General features: G+C 38.4%; 1 protein-coding gene across 1 annotated transcript in view; it reads left to right on the top strand.

Moving 5' to 3' along the window:
* The window catches only part of CCDC25 (coiled-coil domain containing 25), a 45,010-nt gene extending 27,124 nt beyond the window's left edge, over positions 1–17,886 (top strand). Inside the window, exons 6-9 of the mRNA XM_006884926.1 lie at positions 5,813–5,916; positions 6,334–6,536; positions 15,227–15,272; positions 17,857–17,886. Of these exons, the coding sequence (XP_006884988.1) occupies positions 5,813–5,916; positions 6,334–6,536; positions 15,227–15,272; positions 17,857–17,886 (383 nt within the window). The remainder of the gene's footprint in view (positions 1–5,812; positions 5,917–6,333; positions 6,537–15,226; positions 15,273–17,856) is intronic.
* Positions 17,887–18,425: the final 539 nt, after the last annotated feature.

The raw sequence follows: 18,425 nt of genomic DNA, 5'->3' as shown, positions 1-18,425 counted from the left end.
CCTTTAAGATGACAGTTTTGGTATAAAACAAGTGGTCATTACTAACTTAAGATGGTCAGTGGATTACAATTGTTTTCACATTTCTGATCTGTTCTTACAGATCTCTGGTGGCTTTGTGGGTAAGGAATGCTGTTATCCCAAGGACATGTAGTTCAAATGCCCCAGCTGCTCTGTGGGAAAAAGATGGGCAGTCTCATCCCATGTAATTTACAGTGTTCTGAAAACCAGCTGGAGTGTCAGCAATGGGTTGGTTCTGTCTTGACACCAGTGAGTTGAGTTGTTGAGCCCATTCCAGACAGGCAGATCTTTCAGCTGAGATTTTTTTTTAAATAGTAGTTTATGTACAAAATTTGAATACATAGTTTTTCAGACCAGATTCTTTCAGTTTCCCTCACCCCCCACTATTAAATTATACAACTCCATGATTAATTCCCCCCCATCCATCCGCTTTCACTCCCCTCCTTGTATCCTCATACTCATTCTATAATAATGATTTTACACAGTATTTGTCCTTATGGGACTGAGTTAGTTCGCTCAGCTTACTGCTCTCCAGTCCCTCCCAAGTTAGGTAATAATCTACAAAATCATTGCTTTTGCGTGCTATGTAGTATTCTATTATATGAATGTACCACAACTTCTCAATCCATTCGATTGTGGTTGGACTGTGGGCTGTTTCCATGTTCTTGGGATGGTGAATAATGCTGCTGTGAACATTGGTGTACAAGTCTCTGTGCCTCAGTTCTCATTTCTGAAATTGTTTTTTAAAAACTCAGTGGCTTTCTCTCCCTTCTCACTTGATTTTTTTTTTTATTCATCTAATTCAATCTCTGAGTTTCCAGTATTTTCGAAAAAATTATGGGAGATTGTGATGGGTTGAGAGAATTCTAGGCAGTGGCCTAAGGGTTATAGGTAGGACCTGCTTAGTGCTTGTTTCTTCCTGCTGTACCAGATTTAATCTGTCAGTCATGAATTAAATGTGTCATGGATTGACTGTGCCCCTTCCATAGAGCATGTATATGATGATACAGTGTGGAAGTAATGTACTGATCTCCCATAATCTGATAAATTAAGCAGTCGTAAGAGAATTTAGGGTAGATTGCAGCACTCTGTCTCATCAAGCCTGTAACACTTTCATCTCAAAGGATGTAAAAGGGAACCTAAGTACCACCCAGGAAGAAGCACCAGGAGTGGAGGCATCAGTTTTGGCCCAGTTCCTTATGTCAAGAAGCTTCCCAACACCATGAAAGGCCAAAACACACGGAGATCTCCAAGGAACATGAGCATGTAAATGCTTAAGGAAGCAAGGAGTTATCTTCCAGAACTGAGAAAAAGCCTTCTCGTGGCGCTGGCACCCTGAATTTGCTCTTCTAGCCTCCTAAATTATGAAGGAGTACAGTTTTGCTTTTTCAAGCCATCCACATGTTATCTCTCTTTTAGCAGCATGAGGTACCTAAGATAGTAAAAGTTGAAAAGGAGGATTATGGGAGTGAGAACTGGTGATGTTCCGCTGAGAACATTTAAGTTTACAGATGAGATTTTAGTTGTTAGGACATAGGGTAGGGGTAAGTGTGATTTGACTTAAAATTGAGGGATAATGCAGAGTGTTAGAAGGTGTGGGTGGGGGTTGTGGGTGCGGCTGGCAGGCACATAGTCAGTTACAGGTACTGGTGTTGGTGATTACAGGGCAGGAGTAGGATACTGTATTCCCTTCACCATCACTTAGACTGCATTTCTTGACTCTAACTTGAGTTTGGTTATAACAAAGGAGGTACCTGACCAAAGAAGTCTTATCTTGTAGAGTCACTCCATGACTCAATAAATGAGACTAGAGAAATTCTGTTTTTTATGACTGGAACAGAATTGTCTCCTATTTCTAGCTAACATCCATCTAAATATCAAGTGCTGCTGTAACAAATGCCTTAAGTGACGGCTTTAACAAACAAATTTATGTCCTCACTGTTTAGGAGGAATTCAGAATACTGGCTCCTGGAGAAGGCTGTCAGCTCTGAAGGAAGGCCCTCGACTTTCCATTTCTGCTTCCTGGTTCATCTCCATGTATCTTAGAAGCTGTCTTACCCATCACCTCTCGGCTTGTTTGTTTATTTTGTATCTTAAAAGAGATTCAGTCAAGATACTCAAAATACACCCCTCAATTAATCCTGCCTCATAAACAGAACAAAGAGGACTCATTCCCAAATGAAGTTTCAGCTACAGGCAGAGCAGTTAGGATTTACAGCACATGTTTTAGAGGAGACATAATTAAATTCCTAACACCTTTAGTTATAGTTAAAACCAGCTTTTGTCCAGTTTCCTTCTTTACTGTAGCTTTTCTCACACGTCCTTGATACCTTCCCATACTCCTGAATAGCAGCTGTAGCTTTGTTAAAAGAGCTCTTTTGATTTGGGGATCGGCCTTTTTTTTTTTTTTAATTTCTCAGTAGTGGTAAAGAAGGCAAGACTCATAACATCAAACTACTTGTTTACTCTCCTCTTCAACTGGTGATAGATACCTGCCTTGATGCTTTCCCTGCAAAATGAGGGGCTAATCCAAGAGTTAATTGCAGGAGGAGAAAGAAGTTATTTGCAGAAGATAATGTTAGAAAGTGAAGAAAATGAACTATGAGATTTGCAAGATGCATTCCATTTGCATTGCTGTATAGTTTCTCTCCTCTGGCTACCGAGGAAATTCAAGTCAGACTTTTTTATTGACATAGTTTATGGTTAGCTTGTTCTGTATTGATCCTAAAATCTCTTGCCTGATTAAATTTTATGAAACTTGTAAGATTTAAGTAACTCTCCTTTGCCTATACAATTTAGTCCAGCTTAAACTAGCATTTAAACTAGCAGATGTCAGACTCCTTTTCCCTTATTTTACAGTCTAGCTAAAGTGAGCATTTGCTGGGTTTGTACCTGGTCCCTTTACTTATGTTGTTCCTGCTGCTCTCAGCTTTATCTTCCTCCTCCTTGGTCACTGCATGACCTGATCTAAGCTAAGGCTCAAGGTTCAGCATAGTAGTTACAATAATAGTTGTGATAACTAACATTGAGTAATATTGACTTTATTATTATTACTGACTTCCTTTATCACCATTATTTTATATTCTCTATTTTCTTTTCCTAGATAAAGAAAGTGGGATTAGAGAGATTGAAATAATTGCCCAAGATTTCATAACTCTGACCTATCCAGTAGAGCCTGCATTTAGTGTCAGATAATCTGACACTATACTGTTTAGTTTTAATTTCTAAACTCTGTTACTAATCTCTTTATGAAGGCTGCTTTTTACTTTGTCTTTGAATGACTTTCCTTTCTGTACTATTTTACTGTCTGTGCTTTATAGTATAATGTGACTGTTTCTCCTTGAAGGGAGCTCTAGTGACTTGGTAGGTAAGGAGTTGCGCTGCCATCCTGAAGGCAGACAGTTTGAATCCACCAGCTGCTCCAAGGGAACAGTATGGGCATTCTGAAAACCTGCTGGAGGGTCAGGGATGGGTTTTGACTTGACAGGTGCATAGCAACAGTTCTATTTGAAGTTATTTTTTAAATTTTATTTCACCTTCTTAAAAGTTTTGGAAGGCAGGGTCAGTTGTCTTATCCCAAATTATGTCTTCTACCAAGCCTTGCACATTGAGATTTTATTAACTTTCTGTTTTGCAAAGAATGTTCAAACCAGAAAAGTTGCAAGAAAAATATCGTGAACTCCTACATACCTTCACTTAGTTTCATCAGTTTTAAATTTTTCTGTATTTGTTTTTCTCTGTATCCCCTCAATCAGGTGGATGGACTTGGTGACTGCTGCAGTAGGCTTTTGTGTGTCCAGAAGTGTGAGAATTGTGCAATATAGAACAGGGTTCAGATCTTTTGTTCATAGTGTTGCTATGAGTTGTACTTGACTCAACAACACCTAACAACTATATAGCCGACATACTTTGAACTAAACCATTTGAAAGAAAACTATGACTCTTCATTTCCTGAGAACAAAGACATTTTCTTAAGCTACTACATTAAAATGGCCACATTGCAATTACACATGGATAAAATACAAGTTTCTTATGTACAGTCCAAACTGATGCTTTGCCAAAGGTCCCTGTATTGTCCTTTTGAAGTATTATTCTAGGACCAAGTGTTCTGTTCATTTGCTGTGTCTCATTAGTCTCCTTTAATCGGGATAACGCTCAGTTTGTCTTTCAAGACTTTAATACTTCGAAAGTGAACAGATGGTGGTAGAAAGCTTCTCAGTTTTGGTTTGTCCGTTTCTTCTTGTCATTTGTTGTGAGTTGAAACCTACCCATTGATGACTCTCAAATGAGTTTTCAGAGGGAACAAATTGCATGGGAGAAAACTGTCCATTCTTCTCCCATGGAGCAGCAGAGGTTCGAACCAATGTGCCTTTGGGATTGCAGTGCAGCTTCTTACCACTAGGCCACCAGAGCTCTCAGAATCCCTGATTTTTGGCAGGAGTACTACATAAGTGAAGTTTGCTGTTTGCTCTCAAAAGACACATACCATTTAGCACCATTTAATCACTCTTAGTGATACTGACTTTAATCCCTTACATAAAGTAATAGAGTAAAAAACTACATAAAGCAGTTTTTCCAGTTTATATAGTGATTAAGTAGCATTAAATTTGGCAGATACATTGCTTTGGACAAGTGACTAAACCATGATCCCGAGTTGCCAGGAGTAGAAATGAGTGGTAATAATGAGGAAAAGGAAGAAGTGAGGAGGATGCCTGTACCTCCTTTCATTCAGAGCATCTCACTTTCAAGTTACTTTTCTGTGTTTTCTTGGGTAGAATGGTTCCACTGGTAAAAGAAGCAATAAACAAAGCCCCTGTCCATTTAGGCAGTTTTGTCATGTTTTAGATGACAAAACCACAGGGACTTTTCCAGAGTGACACAGCTGATTTGTACTAGGGCAGTAATAGAGTCTAGGCCGCCTGCATCCCAGCCCCTGGCTCTTTGTTTTCTATTGATCTTTATTGACCCTATTAACCTTTACCAGGGACTCTGGTGCCATTGTCCTTAGAGAGTTGCACCACCGCTAGCCCCAAGCAAGGCTACACTACACCTCTCTGATGGCTCCTCCCTTGCGATACACAACCTCTCCAAAAACCTGCTGCAAAGTCAGCTAATGACTTGTTAACAATGAAAACCTTTATTGGCTCAAGGCCTCCTTTGAGAATCTGAGAAAACCTATTATCTTTCCCTTTAAAAAATGCTTATAATAACTATGTACACATTCAATTTTAGAAATCTTTCAGAAGTCCCTTTTATAGAAAATCCAAGGACCCCTACATTTTATCATAATACAGACCTCAGCTTTTGAACAAGTTCTGTTTCTGAGTGTGTCTATAAGTCAGAGCAATTAGATACAGTTCATATCTAACATCAGCCAAATATAACATTTACCTTAATATTTCATATATACCCTTTCTTTAATATAATAATGCAGCAATAACAGTAATTTTAGATAAGTGTTGCTAAGTAGCATTCATTTGTTATTATGAACCATTGTATGTGCCTTGAATTTGTAATATAACAGGCTTTATAGGGCTAGGTTCATACCTACAGGTTTTATGTATGCTTATTATTCATAACCCTGGGGATTGCCTGTACTTTTTTTTTTTGAACTTTGTTTAGTATGTAGGTTTTACCATTTGCCCTTGTGGATGAATTTTTAAAAGTTGTTTTATGCTTTGAAACAGTTTGTGGCTTGTTCATGCTGTACCTGCTCCTTTGTTAGGTTGTGGGTAAGGGAAGGCATTGCTCAGTCTCACTCTGCCTGCGTGTTGAAGACAGTCTCTCTTGGCAGGCTGCAAGATGAACAACATTAATGTGGTATATACACCGTGGTCTAACCTGAAGAAAACAGCTGACATGGATGTGGGACAGATAGGCTTTCACAGGCAAAAGGATGTAAGTGTTCTGCACCACTGAAGAAGATGGATTCCTGATGCTGACTTTAGGATCCATCTTCTCTAACACCATTGCCTTTGAGGGCTGAGCATGATGTATGTTTTCTAAAGGGAATTAAGTTGGGTTACTGGCTACTGCGGGAGCACTGGTGGCTTAGGGTTAAGGAGCTGCACTGTCAACCCAAAGCCATGCAGTTCAAATCCACTAGCCGCTTCATGGGAGAAAGATGGACAGTCTCCTCCTCTGCAGTTTACAGCCTCAGAATACCTGCTAGAGGGTCAGCTTTGGGTCAGTTCTGACTCCGTGATACACAGTAAACCACTGGCTCCTGAGCCCCTAGAAAGGTTTCCTTCAGTTCTGGGGATGGCAGAACACATCATGAAGATTCATTGTTTCTTTCGTTTGTCTCCTTCAAAGGTAAAAATTGTGACAGTGGAGAAGAAAGTAAATGAGATACTAAACCGATTAGAAAAGACCAAGATGGAACGGTTCCCAGACCTAGCAGCAGAGAAAGAATGTAGAGACCGGGAAGAGAGGAATGAAAAAAAAGCCCAAATTCAGGAGATGAAAAAGAAAGAAAAAGAAGAAATGAAGAAGAAGAAGGAGATGGATGAACTTAGGTATGTTGGGGTTATAATGTTGACCTGAAGGATTTGTCACTTCTGCTTTTTATCTTTAATTAAAAGCAATAGTGACATATTGGTGTAGCCCAAATCCGTAAATGAAGTAGAAAAATGCACTTTTAAATTGTGGTCGTTAAATGGTTTTTAATTGCTGTTTTCAGGATTTGAAAGTGTGTGAATTAAAATACCCAATTTAAAAATCAGTTATAAATAGTGACAACTTCTATCAGGAGAGCTCTGGCAGTGTAGCTAATTTTTAAATTTTTTTTTTTATCATTTTTTTTCATTATTGAATATTTTCTTCCCCCTCCTCCATTCCACCTCACAATGCACCCCTTGTTCCAGATTGTTACCATACATGTAAGCCTAATCATATATTTCTTTCAGACAGTTCTTCCTTTCATCTGTTCTAATGCAGTGTTCATTATCTATCTACTCTTTTCACATTGTCTCCCCAACACCCCATATCTGTCCTCTGTGTGTGTGTGTGTACATACGTATGTGTACTGTCAAATCAGATCTGACTGGTACAGGAGGAGATTGCCCCTCCTTCTCCAGCAGAGCATCTGGTGGATTTGAACCGCGTACCTCTGGGATTGCAGTATCTGTCCTGTTTTATAACAGTGGTGTTATGCAGTGTTTCTCCTTTTGTGACTGAGATATTTCACTCAGACAATTTTAATAAATTAGCTATAAATTACCATTTACAATTCATTTATATAATTATTCATAATTGATAACTAAAAATAGTTGTAGTTTATAACTAACTTATAATAAATTAGTGGGAATATAAAATTGTCATTGTCTTTGGAATTTGGTTTGTAAATTTCTTCAGGAAAAGAAAAGGTGTTTTAGCAAGTGTTTAACATTGACTATCCCATTGACTTCTACAAGAACAGACAGATGTATTTTGGGGAAAGTGCAGCCAGGCTGCTCTTTGGAGATAAGGATGGTGAAGCTTCACCACACACACTTTGGACATGTTATTAGGAGGAGAGGGGCTGGTCCTTGGAGGACATCATTCTTGGAAAGATGGAGAATCAGTGTAAGAGAGTAGAAGGCCCACAGCTAGATAGATTAACATAGTGACCATGACAGTGGGCTCGAGTGTGTCGGAGATGGTGAAAATAGCACAGGCTAGGGCACGGTTCAGATCCATTGTTCATAAAGTCACTATGAGTTGTAGTCAGCTCGACACCATATGATAACAACATGGATATTTGAATAAAGTTAATGGGATGTTATAGTTATGTACTCAGCTGTTAACAGAAAGGTTGGCACTTTGAACCCACCTTGCAATTCTGGGAGAAAGACTTGGTCTGTTTTTCCAAAGAAGAAACCTCCAAGAAAATGTTGTGGGCAGCTCTTCTCTGTGGCATGGAATCACTGGATGCTGAACTGAGCTTTACAGCAACCGCCAACACCATCACCATTGTCTTGTCTCTAACAGCCAGTGCTGCTGTCAAGGGCCATCAGGTCGCTTCCAACTCAGCGACCGTATGTCCCACATGAAGAAGTGCTGCCCAGTCCCACGCAGTCCTCACTGGCGCTGCTGTCACTGAGCCAATTGTTGCAGTGATTTTGAAAGCTTTTTTCCTATGTTTTGACAGTTTAATGTTAAGTGATGTAGTAAGGCCTACTCTAAAGCATGACATTTAAAAACAATAAATAGTAGTTAGAATGAATTTGGATATGGAAATTATTGCGATCTAGCCATGAGAGTACTGACCATTTTAGTTATTGATGCTGTAACAGATTACCACAGACTTAGTAGCTTGACAACACAAATTTGCTATTGTATAGTAATTTGACACTACCCTCCCTAGGCTGAAATCAGCACATCCTTGGGTTGAGCTGTTCCTTCTGGAGGCTCTGTTTCCTTCCCTTTTCTGGTTTCTAGATGCCACCTCCTTCTTTATTTCTATACCTTTCTCCTGTAGCTGTACCCCTATCATGGCTCCCTCCTTTTCTGCTGTTCAAAAAGTGTTACAAGAGGAGACTGCCCAGTTTTCTCCTGCAGAGCCTCTGGTGGGTTCTACCCTCGAGAGACACAAGGTCTTTGGGTTAGCATGCTGCTGTGGACCACAGCGCTCCTCAAGAATATGTTGGGCTCACCCAGATAATCTTGGATAATAGCACAACTTTAGAATCTTAAACTTAATCATATTTGCAGTGAATAGATTAGGCTCACCCAGATAATCTTAAATAATAGTGCAACTTTAGAATCTTAAACTTAATCATATTTGCAGTGCCTTTTTTTTTTTCTTTTCAGTGCTCTTTTGCACTATATATTTGTATATATTTGTAGGCTTTGGAGACTAGAACAAGGAGATCTTTGGAAATGTCATCTTTCTTCCTATACACTGACTATATAAATATGTAACACCACTCGATGGCGAAGCTTCATCACACACTTTGGACATGTAGCTAGGTGAGGCTGTTCCTGGAAAGGGTCTTCACTTGGAAAGATGGAGGGTTAGCGAAGGAGAGGAAGACCCGCAAAGAGGTGGATTGACACAGTGACCTCAGCATTGGGCTCTAGTGTCTAGGGGAAGATGGTACAGAATAGGGCAAGGTTCAGGTTGGCTCCTCATAGGGTTGCTATGAGTGAGTCGCGCTCATATGGCACCTAACAACAACAACAACAGCATATACTAAGGTGCCCGTAGGGGGTTGTTTCTTTTCTCATTTGAGTGAAAGTTTACAAATCACTGATTTTTCATTTGCCCATTGATACGCAATTTCTTTTGTAGTATTTTTAGACACAACTTGTTTTCTTAGCAATAAAATTTAATTTTTGTTTTATAACAAAGATAATATAATTCATTACAATGTCTGATTAACATTATTGTATATTGCCTTTCCCTTCACTCACTTTATCTATTTTTAACTCCACTCTCCCTCCCTGCCCATCCCTCGTCAACATCCAGGAATGATTCTAGCTGTGTGTAAACCTTTCCATAATAGTGGTCTTGTATAATTGTGCTTTTTTGACTGACTTACGTTATTCATCATAATTTGTTCTAGATTCATCCATGTAGCACAGTATTTTAAACATTTTTGATGACTTTGTAGCTCTCTTGTGTGAATGTACCAGATTCATTAGATATTCTCTCTTTGATAAAACACTTGAGTTGTTTTCAGCTTTTGGCCAATGTAAATAATGCAGCAATAAACATAGATGTCCTCTCTCTCTCTCTCTCTTCCCCCCCCCGCTAAAAATATATGTTACTTCGAGACAGAGTTCTTAGATTTTTTTTCTGTGATTTTCCCTTGAATATTCAAATGGATAACTCCAGAAGAACTCTCTTTTGATTTAGTGCTGCTGTAACAGAAATGCCCCACGTAGATGGCTTTCACAAACAAGAATTTGTTTTCTTAGCGTTTTTAAGGCTGGAAGTTTCAGTTTGGGGCCCTGGCTCTTGAGGGAGGCTCTCTCTAGGAGAGTGCTAGTCTCTCATCATCTTCATATGGAATGGCATTTCCCCCTCTGGGTTTACTCGCATCTGTGCCTAATTTTTATCTCAAAAGTGATTGGCTTAAGACATCTTGCACCTCAATTAATGTTATGACCCCTTTAACATTAAAGAAGAAAACCTGTATTCCCAAATAAGATTATATCCACAGATTCCAACACATATTTGGGGGGCATATACAATTTACTCGTAACACTTGGCTTGTAATGTGCTGTATTATATGTATCATGACAGATTAATACGCTTTTGATTTCTAATTTTTGTAGGAATAAAAATGAAATTGCCCGTGGTCAGTAGTTCACACCCTTTGAGTTATAGTCAGGATCGTATCTATAAACTTTTTGGTGAGATGTGAATAGAACAAAGTACACAGCAAAGCAAACCTGGGACAGCTGGAGTGAGAATGGGAATCAAGATGAGGCTTGTTGTTCAGTGCTGTCGAGGAGACCATGACTCAGCAACCCTGTGAACAGTAGATCTGAACCCTGCCTATCCTGTGTTACCCTCATCCTTTCTGACGTACTCAATCCCACTGGTAAAGTCACTGTGTTAATCCATCTTATTTATGATCTTGCCCTCCACCTTTCTAAGCATGATGTCCTTTTCCAAAGACTAGCCCTCATAGGGTCACTATGAGTCGTAAACGACTCGACAGCACATAACAACAACAACAACAGCCGTTCCTGACAGCATCCTTAAAATATGTCACTATTACACTCTCCTTGTATCTTTTCTGAGACATATTTGTACTATTGGCAGCACATGTGATATTTAGCACTCTCCTCTAACACCACAACTCAAAGGCATTGATTCTTCTTCTGTCTACCTTCTTTATTATCCAACTTTCAGCTGGATAGCAATTGAAAAGATCATGGTTTAAATTAGGTATGCCTTAGTCTTCTGACCTCATAGCTCTTCAGCACTTTGGAGAGGTCCCTGACAGCAAACTTCCGCAGTGTGTAACAGGGCTGTATGGGGACGGCCATATCTGACCTGTACCAACTTCGCAAAGGTGAAATGTTCCTGTCAACAGCATCACCAACAAAAACAAATTCCCATGAGGTCAGACATGTCCCTCATGCTTCCATACCTCTTTCTCTTCATCTCAACACTAATCTTACTGCTTTACTGCATCCAGAATCTGATACAGTAGCTAACAGACAGCACAGAACCTCACTGGGGAAGTCAAAAGTTTACAATCCAGGTTAGTAGCAGAGTATAGTCAGGACAGGTTCTCTATGCTCAAAGGTACTTCAGCCCTGAGCCTTGTGGCTTTAGGCCAGTGTTAACAGAGTTCTCAGTCCTGCCAGTTATGGCTCTTTTCCCCACCCCTAATTCTTCAGTTGTCCAACGCACTAGGGAAAAGGCTCTTAGCTCTAGTTCTTTGTAGGGTCTCAGCCCTACGGTCCACTCTGTCTCGTATTGGGTCCTTGGTCCATTACTTTGACCATAGTGGCTGATGCCATACGTCTAGCTGGTATGAGACTCTCTGGGCCCAGAGAATGTGCTGCCTTCTCATGCTGCTGCTTTGCTGGTGGAGGTCTTCTAATTCTACTGCAGGATCTCCTCAATTTAATAGCTAGACTAGCCAATCCCCTTGTGGATTAGTGAGACTAGCCAATCCCCTTGTACATAGGCTAACACTCTATTATCATATTCCTGCCCATCCACATGACAAAGTAAGTTATTGGATAGAGAAACCATTTGAGCAAGAAACCCTTTACACCACAGAGTCTTTTGATTTCCTGCCTTGTGGTGCCAAGGGGTAGTGATTGTGGATCCATGCAAGCTGAAATCACTGACAATTTCTATTTCTTTCCATCTGTTATATTATTGCCTTTTGGCCCAGAGGGGAAGATTTTTGTTTTCTTGATATTGAGATGCAACTCATATTGAAAACTGCAGTCTTTGATCTTCTTCAGCACGTGTTTCAAGTTCTCACTTGTGGCAGGCAAGGTTGCATGTAGCATTTGCATGATGCAGTCATTGATTGGTTTTTCTCTGATCCTGATGCTATATTCTTCACAAAGTCTAACTTGTTGAATAATTTTTTCAGTATATAGATTGAATAGGTATGAAGAAAGGATACAGCTGTGACGCACACATTTATTGATTTTAAACCATGCACAGTTCCTTCCCTTGCAATGTTGGGACAACAGCTTCTTAGTCTAGGGATAGGTCTTGCATGAGTACGATTAGGTGTTCTGGGATTCCCATTCTTCTTAATGCTAGCCATAATTTGTTATGCTCCACACAATCAAATGCCTTTGCATAGTGTGTAAAACAAGTAAACATCCTTCTTTTATCTCTGCTTTTAGCCAAGGTCCATTTGATACCAGCAGTGATATCCCTGGTGCCAAGGCCTAAATCTAGATTGAATTTCTTGCAATTCTCTCTTGATGTACTGTCTAACCATTTTTGGATAATCTTTAGCAAGATTTTATATGCATTTGCTATTAATTCTAGTGGGATCAAAAGATGCCAGTGCCAGGGAGGAAAATGTGCAACAATGAATGAATGGAAATCCAAGTGCTCTATAAACTTTGATTAAAATCTCAATTAAAAAAAATAGCGGGGGAAGATGCGTGTGTGTTTTCACCTTAGAGATTGTGGAGTCATGGAAGAGTTTTCAGCAAGTAATAGTATCAGGTTTTTGTATCAAGTTTTTGTTTTGGAAGGATCACTGGATTGCATTGCTGCTCTGAGTGAAAGAGGAATCACAAAGGATATAAATAGGCCAGTTAAGCTACAGTGGTTTTCCATGTGACAGAGAATGGTAACTTAGATTATGGTGGTGATGAGAGGGTGGAGAGAAGTGGACCTGTGAGAGGTAATGTCATGGGTGAAAAATGACAGATTGGAGGGAAGAGGCGGGCGCTTAAGCTTCTGTTCTATGAGACTGAGTGGACAGGGATACATTCTTTGAGACAGGGCAAAGAACCAGATGGTTTATGTTAGGATGCAATGTCATGAGTTGGATTTGTATATATTAATTTGAAAATAACTTTGTGATATGCAGAAATAGATCCAGTAGGCAGTTGGTTTAAATGGGTTGAAAGTTAAAGGTCTGATTTAAAGAAAAAATAAATTTACTGACATCTTTATAAGGAATGATTCAAATTCAAGATCCCCCAAAATGAGCATCTTGATAGATTTTATTCTTGAATTGACTTCAAAATACAGCCAGGGTGGAGCTTTTCTGTTCTAACTCCTTCCTTTGTCAACAAGCCTTTCTCTTCCCATTCATGAGCCATGACATAATGACTATTGTCTATTTATGTTTATTTTTAATAGATACCACTTATTCTAGGGGAGCTCTGGTGGTCTAGTGGCAAGAAGCTGCACTGCAATCCAGAGTCAGCCAGTTAGAGTCCACCAGCTGCTCCACAGGGAAAAGATAGGCAGTCTTCTCCCGTGTGATTAACTGCCTGTTAAAACCTGCCGAAGGGTCAGCTATGGGTCGCTTCCGACTCGATGGTACACAACAGCCATATATTCTTACAGAATCCAGTTCATCTCTCTGTCTCCTGACACTCTGTCTCTCACTATGACAGTTCTTCCTTCTAATCTTGGTTTTAAAGTTTTTATAATAAAAGCCCACATAATTTTGTCTCACCAATTCAAGTGTTTTCTTCAAATGATCCAATTTAGAAGCATTGTTGTTAACACCATGAATTCATGCTCTCATTGGGATAGTGCAGTTACTTCTCTTAATTTAGTTACTTCTTTTACCTACTTCCCTATGTGTAAAATGGGATAATATTCTCTGCCTTTGATTGTTGTAGAAATAGCAATAATTTTTATGGGACTTGGCCCAGTGCCTTGAAAGTAAAAGATGCTCAGTAAATGATAAATTTTGTTATCAGCTGGTATCTTTTCCTTTAACTTCCTTTGGCCGGTTCATTTTTTTAAAAAGCATTGATGTCACATAGTGTCACTTCCTCTTGTCTTTGTTTATGTCTATAAAAGCTTATTTTACTATTTGTATCTTTATAACTTTCTTTAATCATTTTAGCACCAAGGTAGACAACAGATAAATTAAAAAAATATTTCCCAAATGTGCTAGACTGGGCCATGGTGGCACAGAACATTATGTGTTGACCTGCTAATGGAGTGGTGGATGGTTCAAGTCCCCTAGCCCCTCTTTGGAGAATAATAGGAATCTCCTCCTGTAAAGGCTTGCAGCCTCAAAACCAGATGGAAGATCCTTTTGATTTAGAATCAACTTCACAGCAGTGAGTTTTGGGTTCCAATTTTCCTAAATGACTTGGCTTGACAAATTGATAGCTTAGAGACTTTTTGGGTTCATGCAATCCATAAAAACCATGGCAAAGTCCAATATAAATGGTTTTTAAATTGGTTTGTATCACTACCCTTTTCTATGAATATGACTTCATGTATTTCTTAAGAGAACTTGCCCTATGTGTACGTTAGGGCTTTTAACTTATTCATGCTTTATTTTCTTCCCCATCTCAGCTTTCACCTGGGCTTACCACAGCGTCTTACACAGTTCAGATGTTTAAGAAATAATTTGTTGCTTTTAATTTTTGTCTTTGCTCAGGAATATACAGTGAGTTTTGGCTGAGTGCACTGTATGAACTCACCTGATTAGGACTCCAAACCCATCCCTTCGCATCCGGCTTATTTCCCACAACTTTGCTTTAGACTCCACTTGCGTTTGTATGATTCTTGAAATGTAATTATAAATTTCATCTCCACGCCTTTGCTCATCCTGTTCTGTAGCTCTGTATTGTCCTCATCACCTTTCCTGCCTGTTTGCTATGCTCTGTTCGAGTTTTGCCTCTTCAGTGAGGAGTGCCCCCACACCCCAGTCTACACTGATGATGGATTTCCCTCTGAATTCCTATTGCATTTACACTCTGTGCTGTGCAACTCAGCTCTTAGTTAAATCTATTTTGGTTATAGATGAGTTTCTCCATTTGAAAAGTAAAAATAATGCCATTGACCTCATAAAGTTCTATGGCAGTGACATAAAATAAGTATGAGAAAGCACTTGGTAAGCTATAGAGTGCACATGTTATTTGTTATTTATAGATATCTTTAATGTCAGCAGTCACCTTGAGAATAAAAATGATACCTAATATCTTTGTGGTTTTGTCTTCAAGAACCCCAGGCAGTGCTAGATATATGGTTAATTTTCATGAAATGCACTTTGACTGGATAACCTAAAATGTTTTCTTTTTCTTCTAGGAGCTATTCATCATTAATGAAAGTTGAGAATATGTCTTCAAATCAGGTAATTTAACTTATTTGCTATGTATTGTGATTTTAAAAAATTCACTAGGAATTTGTAATAATTGTGCCCTAGGAATTTGTGATAATTGTGCCCTGACCATTAGTGATTTGCAAGTTACAAAAAGCTGGACACCAGGCTCCCTTAAAGTATTTATATACCCCAGATTTTGTCTTTGTTGTAGATTTTGTTGCTTATGAAAGCTTTCAGTTATTTGAGGTAATTTTCCACCAGAAGACGGCACCCATATTATTTTGTGTGTGGTTTTATGTATTTTTCTTTTCATCATGATGAAGTTTGAAAGTTTGGATATGTGCACACACACAAACACTATATGGTTAGTGACAGGTTAAAAGGCCCAGGTCTAAGAAGTGGAATTTGAAGAGCAAATTCCTTTGTCGCCCTCTACTGTTTGCAATCCTTGTCCTTTGCTGCAGGTTTGACTCACGTTCAAGTTTCTGAGGAAGTTTTATGCTAGATCTTTTCATTCTGTCTTTCAGTGAAAGGACTGTTAACAGCTGTATGTGGATTTTTTGTTATTATTGTTTGATTTTTGGACTGTTAACAGCTTTGTGTGGATTTTTGTTAAAATTTTTTTTAAAAAAAACCAACATATTTGGTATAGCCAGTATAACTATGCTTTATTTGAAATGTATGCTTTGGTGAAAAGGGTGAGGTTCAGCTGGCATCATCTTCACCCAGAGTCGAGAGTAGGGTATTTTTCTTTCTTCCATTGGCCACTTGGTGTAGTCACAGCAGTTTGAAAGGCCTGGGACCATTTTCCATTATTTCAGCATTCCTTGTTTGGTGTGAATGAGTCATAAAACCATGCTTAGGGCATAAACATTAATCAGATTATTTGCTGTTTTCTAGAACACAGGAACATACAAAAAGATAATTTTAATTCCTCCTCGCAGCCATCTTCTTTTGTTATAGAAGTGTCCATAAAAAGATACAGACCTTTCATGATGATATAATCAATTGATTTTCAATTAAGGGGCATTTGATGGTATAAGAGTATTTATTTGATAGGAGCAGTATTAGGCTTTTACTCTGACATTAGTTTTCATTTCAGATTTTTGGTCTCCTTTGTAGAATAATTCTCTACAATCTCTGCTTTCTAATCCTTTTAAACCATATCAAGAACCATAAAGCATTGCTTTTAATATTAATTTGTTTTTCACTTTATAAGTGAATAACAAGCGTTTTTGTAATACACTGAAAAGCATTGCTCTAAAATAGAACAAGTGTACAAATAAAGTCTTTTGGGTCATAGTTCAAAGTTACTGTAACACAGGTTCCCGCACCACGTAGGCATTCTTGACGAGTCTTACAGCACTCATAGGGACTAATGGATTTTCATTGCCACCAACCTAGTTATCTTCACAAGGTTTTTGTCCTCTGTTGATGCACACATCGCACATCATAGGTAAGTGTATGACTCCTGCACACGGTCACAGTTCATAAGCCTAGGTATAATACATTAGTCTATTCTTTATATAATTAACACATTTTTACCATAGCCTCAGTTAGTTGTGCCAACTGAAGGGAATTGTAAAACCACTAAATGAAACTGGAGAATACCAGACTTCACAGAAACCTTTGTTTTCTCTTCATATTTCTTCATCTGTTGTTAATCAGAGCTGATAAGGAGAAAAGCATGTGAGCATATAAACTTTTATAATCTCACTTTCTCTGTTAACACCTCTGATGTTAAGCAGTGCTGAGAAGATAGAAAGTGAAAAAATTATATGGTCAGGTTGTGGCTTTTTAAAGCAAATGTAGCAGAACTCTTACTATTAAGTGAACACTCTGTACTATTAAGTGAACACTGACATTGAAAACAGTCAGCTTAGGGTTTGCCCTAGCTCAGGAAGAAGTCTGGAATCCTGCTTTTATTAATTTTAAGGACTTGTTTATAAGCCACACGACATTAGTCGCTTTACCTTCTATATAACATCCCGTGAGGCTTCTTGCCATTTTTAGAAAAAATTAACAAAAACTTCGTAAAAGTTTTCATAAAAGAAAGAACTTATCTTTAGCTTTCTAATTCCTGATCCTATATTAAAAACCAAAACAAATAACTGTCTTCAAGCTGTCTGACAAGTTTGTGACAACTTTGAAGCACAGAATGTTGGGCTTGTAGGGTAACTCCTAAAGATGCATGCCAAAAATATTTGTGTCGTAGCAGCATTGTTGTCATAAGGGTATTAGCTGTTGTATTGTTTGTTTGATTCCATATTCTGGTATATCTGTAGAAGAATCAATCATATATTCTTATCTTCACACTTACTATAGTCTGGTATTAATTATATCAGTTGGACCTTACGTCGTAGTGTAGAAATCACTGCTCACTTGTTCCTGGTAATCTAGTTAATGCAGTGACACCGTAGAGATTATAGCTACTAGTCTAGTTATCCCATTCATCTAACACTTCAGTATGGAAAAGAAATGATGTGTGAGTTTTTTGGTTTCACTTTTTGCACTCTGAATTCTGAAATTAGGGCTGAGAAAGAGATAAAGCTAATTAATGAGTTTTTAAAATTGAGTTCAAGACTTTTATGGTTTTTACTTTTGTTTTCTGTAGGACGGCAATGATTCAGATGAATTCATGTGAATGAAGATGGAGACCTTTCAAAGATTTTTAATTTCAGGACAGTTGAAAGTGTCTGATTTCAGCTATGTTCTGAATTAAAAAAAAGAAAACAACCAGAATTCTACCTTCATTCTACCCAAATGTTTTCAATTTTGGAGTTTAAACAAAGATTTCTTTTTTGCTGACGGAAAAGGATTCTATATATATATGTATATAATGTAGTTAAACTTGAAGACAGCATATACCTTTAGGAAAGCGAGAGTATTTTTGCCAGAATCTGTCTTGGTATTCTTTGAAAGTTGGCCACCCGTATTTTATAGCTGGACTTTCAGAAGAATTAACTCTAAAAGTGTTTCTTTTACTTGACCTGTCCATGAATGATAATGGTGTATTGCAAAGCTTTTTGTATTCAGAAAATATCTTCCACTCTGTTAAAAATGTTTTGATCAGCAATATATGCAAACATTCCACCACCCTTGATTTCCTGATTAGAAAATCAAGATGTAAGTGTATTGATTTTGAAGATGGCGGTGATGTCTTCAGACTACTGACTTCAGTGC

The sequence above is a fragment of the Elephantulus edwardii genome, unplaced genomic scaffold (assembly GCF_000299155.1).
Source record: "Elephantulus edwardii isolate Elephantulus edwardi_28Jun2011 unplaced genomic scaffold, EleEdw1.0 scaffold00038, whole genome shotgun sequence".
Taxonomy (NCBI): Eukaryota; Metazoa; Chordata; class Mammalia; order Macroscelidea; family Macroscelididae; genus Elephantulus; species Elephantulus edwardii.
Note: the sequence above shows the minus strand (reverse complement) of the source record. Positions and strands in the feature narration are given on the sequence as shown.